Source organism: Bufo bufo, chromosome 1 (genome assembly GCF_905171765.1).
Source record: "Bufo bufo chromosome 1, aBufBuf1.1, whole genome shotgun sequence".
In the NCBI taxonomy this organism is placed as follows: Eukaryota; Metazoa; Chordata; class Amphibia; order Anura; family Bufonidae; genus Bufo; species Bufo bufo.
Genome location: NC_053389.1, coordinates 563,618,108 through 563,622,646, shown reverse-complemented (window position 1 = coordinate 563,622,646; position 4,539 = coordinate 563,618,108). Strand labels below are relative to the sequence as shown.

Sequence of the window (4,539 nt, the reverse complement as noted above, 5' to 3'; positions counted from 1 at the left end):
TAATTTACTGATTCAAATCATGATGTCCGCCTCTCAGCAGCCCACCAGCTGCCAGCATCCTCCACACCCACCCCATTGTCCACCATTGCCCGCCCAAACTTTCAGTGGGTCCCAAGACCCCAACCCCTCCTTGCCCAGTCCAGTAATGTGGGCAGTTATTCTACTGGAATTATTTTACATATAGACCCTACCAGTGGCGTAACTAGAGTTCTATGGGCCCCAGGGCAAACTTTAAATTGGGGCCCCCCCGCCAAGACTCCACCCCCGCCAAGACTCCACCCCCGCCAAGACTCCACCCCCGCCAAGACTCCACCCCCTCCCGATTTGAAAGTGTTGTAGTTGAATATTAAATAGAAGGAGATAGGGGTTTTAATTTTTTTTTTTTAATGTTACCATATAAAATATAGAAAAAAATGTTAAAAGCGTTCCAGAACAAAGATTCTCCACATAAGGCATAAAGCTTCTTGACCCATATCTTGGTAAATCACCTACAATTAAAAAATATAATAATCACAGAATATTGGCTGTCAGTTTGGTGCCTAATTAGAAAGAATTTCAAATATAATAAATTTTTTTACTTACTGAAATTTGATTGTGAATAAGTACGAGTTGTGCTTCTTAACAAGAACAGAAATCCAAATAAAACATCAAAATTAACCAGCCAGGTCCAACGAGGAGGCATCAAGTAGAAAGGAACCAATTTGTTCTCACTGTAAGAAAGGAGATGGTAGCATTTATTAAGTGACATAATTAGATATGTTAAATATAAAATTATATACATTTTTTTACTTACCAAAATTTGAATGTGAAAAGGAACGAGTCATGCTTCTTAACCAGAACAGAAATCCAAATGAAACATCAAAATTAACCAGCCAGGTCCAACGAGGAGGCATCAAGTAGAAAGGAACCAATTTGTTCTCACTGTAGGAAAGGAGATGGTAGCATTTATTAAGTTGCATAATTAGATATGTTAAATATAAAATTATATAAATTTTTTACTTACCAAAATTTGATTGTGAATAAGCACGAGTTGTGCTTCTTAACCAGAACAGAAATCCAAATGAAACATCAAAATTAACCAGCCAGGTCCAACGAGGAGGCATCAAGTAGAAAGGAACCAATTTGTTCTCACTGTAGGAAAGGAGATGGTAGCATTTATTAAGTTGCATAATTAGATATGTTAAATATAAAATTATATAAATTTTTTACTTACCAAAATTTGATTGTGAATAAGCACGAGTTGTGCTTCTCAACCAGAACAGAAATCCAAATGAAACATCAAAATTAACCAGCCAGGTCCAACGAGGAGGCATCAAGTAGAAAGGAACCAATTTGTTCTCACTGTAGGAAAGGAGATGGTAGCATTTAGTAATTATGTTAAGTATTTTTGATGTTGGTAACATCTGCCTTCTTTTTGATATTAAGCTTTTGTTGTGCAGAAACCAGTGCTGTATTCAAATAGTTCAAAGGCGGTCGTTGTGTTTTAGAGTCTAACAACATCAGAATTGTTTATTAATCTGCATCATTGTTACCAAAAAGAAGGCAGCTAAAATAGAACCAAACTAGTTAACTGTTTAGTACAACCAAAGTTGAATAAATTGAACTGGGTTAGTATGAACTTTGATAATATAACTCCCTGTACCCAACAAACTGCTCACTTACGCAAAATACATATTACTAGAAGTTGCGCCGTCTCGCTTTAGACTCAGCAAATTTGTCAACAATAGCTGGAATGTCCAGTTTTCTTGCTCTTTCATTCTCAATGCTTAGAAGGGCAAGGCCAGAAAGCCGTTGTTGTGACATGCTGTTTCTCAAGTAATTTTTAATCAGAGATAATTTGGAAAATGATCTTTCTGCAGATGCCACCGTCACTGGTAATGTGAGGAAAAGTATTAAAGCTGTACATACATCCGGTAGGGTAGATGACAAAGCAGCATTGTCAATTATAAGCAGGTGTGCCAAATCTTTAACTGTGTGGAGCTCAGAGATCTCATTTTGCAGTGCGCTCCGAAAACTAACCAATTGCCCTGCGAAATCGGAAGATATGTCATCTTGGTAATAATGCTGAAATTGCAGTGCAGCTTGAAACAAGTTATCCTCTGATTCAGTCGCCAGCACACGTGGCTGAATGATCCGAAATCTTTCAACTACAGTGTTCATGCTACCAAATCTGCTTGATAACTGGGATGTTATTACATCTAAAGTAGCATAAAAAATAGTAGTTTTAAATCTCTTCTCTGGGTCTTGCAGTCTTTCGTCCAAACATAGCTCCCCACTATGGCGCTTTACTTTGGGCACTCTTTTAATTACAAACATTGCAGGAATTCCCCACTTCTCAGCAAGTTTGATAGCTGTTGTTTTAGCATCTTCAAATTGCTTCCTGTAGCTGCTAAGAGCTTCAATGGCATTATGAATTAAATGGGCTGCATTGCACAGATCCATATGTTCTGACTGCAGAACCTTTGATATTGCATTTATATGCTCCAGAACTTTACTCTGTAGAACAAGTAGGAAGACAAACTCAAAAGATTCAATTTTATTCCTAAGGACCCTGGCCTCTTCCCTCTCTTTACTTTTGGTCGAAGTCAATATTAATTTAGACAGTGCTTTAAGGACATCAACAAACCGAAAGCGTAGGGCAAGCAGCGAGTCATAACGGGATGACCATCGTGTTGGGCACAGTCTTTTTAGGGTCACAGAGGATTCAGTGGTTAGTGACTGAAGAACAGACCATCGGGTGATACTTTCTCCAAAAAAAACATACAAACTCTGTATCACCTCAAAAAATCTTGACACCTCAGGTACGTGGCTCACGGCATCTTGTAGAACTAAATTAAGGTTGTGGGCTGCACAGTGAATGTACAAGGCATTTCTTTCTTTCTTTTGAATGCGAGTTTGAACACCCGAGTATACTCCACTCATGGTGGCAGCACCATCATAACCCTGCCCCCGACATTTTGATAGCTGTAAACCTCTACTTTCTATACATTTTATAATGTCATTTTCAAGTCCTGCAGCACTAGGGTCTTCTACGACATGAAAACCTAAAAATGCTTCTTGTATAGCTATAGCAGTTGCCCTTTGGGTTTTGTCTCTGCTTACAGTCACATATCGGAATATTTGACTTAATTGGTCAACTTTAGAAACATCTTGTGTTGTGTCCATAATTATTGAATAAAAATTGGAGGCTTTAATTTCGCTCACAATGCCTTCTTCTACTTTTTTTGAAAGGATATCTATTATTTCATTTTGTATTTTGGGGCTTAGGTATTTAGCTGTCCCCTGCGGTAACTGGAGTAGCTCCTTCAAAACATGGTCATATTCTGCGAGCAGCTCTACAATAGAGAGAAAGTTGCCATTATTACTCTCGCCTATTTTTTCGACATGACCACGGAAAGCTAGATTAGACATTGCCATGGTTAAGGTCACATTGGTTATTCGATGAAGGACTTGTCGCCAAAAGTTTTTCTCTTTTAAAATTTGTCTTTCAGTCTCTGCATCTATGTTTTTTTTTCTCCTCCATTGATCATACACAATACAAGCGTCCATGTGAGCTTGGGAAGCTTCATGAATCTGTATTTTTGCTGAGAGCCTTTGCCATTTTTTTATTCCTTTAGCCCATGCAGGTTCAAAGCCTAATCTTTTACGATCACCAAATAACCAGCATGGCTCGCAATAAGCAACGTTTAGCTTTGGAGAGTAGCATAACCACATGACAGGAATCTTATGGCCTGCTTTTGTAATTCTGTCATAGTACTTCTCAGAGAAACACCTGTTATCGTTATCTCTGGGAAATGGCCCGTTAGGTCTGCAGGGGCCATTAGAAAGAATAAATTTTTTTATGTTGGGGTCTTTTATTGTAATGGGAAAATGTCCCCTATCTGTAACATACTTTTCTCCAAGTAAAGTACGTTCTATACAGACAGTGCCAGCATCTTCACTTTCTAAACTTTCTTGTACTTCAGATATACTGGCACTTGTATGCGGCTCCACTTCTTCAATGCTAGGACTGAAGCTACATGTTTCACTGTGGATACTATCCTCCTCCATCAACGATTGAGAGCTTTCAATAACTGTACTAGTAGAAGGTCTCTCAGTCTCACTTATGTCCTCACACTGACCAGTTATGGTCTCAGTAGTTGCAGAACCACCAGAAGCACCAGCAGCCTGTGAAAAATAGCTGCTTATTTTTGGGAGTTTCTGAGTTCTTTTCTCATCTTCCCTTTTTCTTTTGCGTTTTTGTGAGCCACTCATATGATGGTAAGACGACATTATGGTGGATTAGGTTAGTTGCTGCGACACAAATTTATTTAATCTGCAAATTAAATATGAAAATTGCCTGAGTTTTAAAGACTTTGAGATTGAAAAAACGGCAACAATGGCATAAAACAGTTCTTTTCCAACTGAAATACAGAACTCACTAGTGAGGCACACCCCAATTGTTGGGGAGACACTACTCCATTATTGGTACAGAAGAACGAAAAGGACAGATTTGTTACAAACCTGAGCCGAACTGAGCCTACAGACCCGTCACATGCC

The 4,539-nt window shown here is 38.7% G+C and overlaps 1 protein-coding gene across 1 annotated transcript; it reads right to left on the bottom strand.

The window, feature by feature from the left end:
• Positions 1–384: 384 nt before the first annotated feature.
• Positions 385–4,272, bottom strand: LOC120985888 (zinc finger MYM-type protein 1-like). The gene is made up of 5 exons (XM_040414103.1): positions 1,214–4,272; positions 1,004–1,131; positions 794–921; positions 583–710; positions 385–488 (listed from the first exon to the last, which is right to left on the bottom strand). Exon 1 carries the CDS (start codon positions 4,270–4,272, stop codon positions 1,678–1,680), a length of 2,595 nt encoding a protein of 864 aa, XP_040270037.1. The 3' UTR covers positions 385–488; positions 583–710; positions 794–921; positions 1,004–1,131; positions 1,214–1,677.
• Positions 4,273–4,539: the final 267 nt, after the last annotated feature.

Coding starts and splice junctions, on each gene's coding strand:
- LOC120985888 (XM_040414103.1), bottom strand. CDS start 4,272: ATGTCGTCTTACCATCATATGAGTGGCTCACAAAAACGCAAAAGAAAA.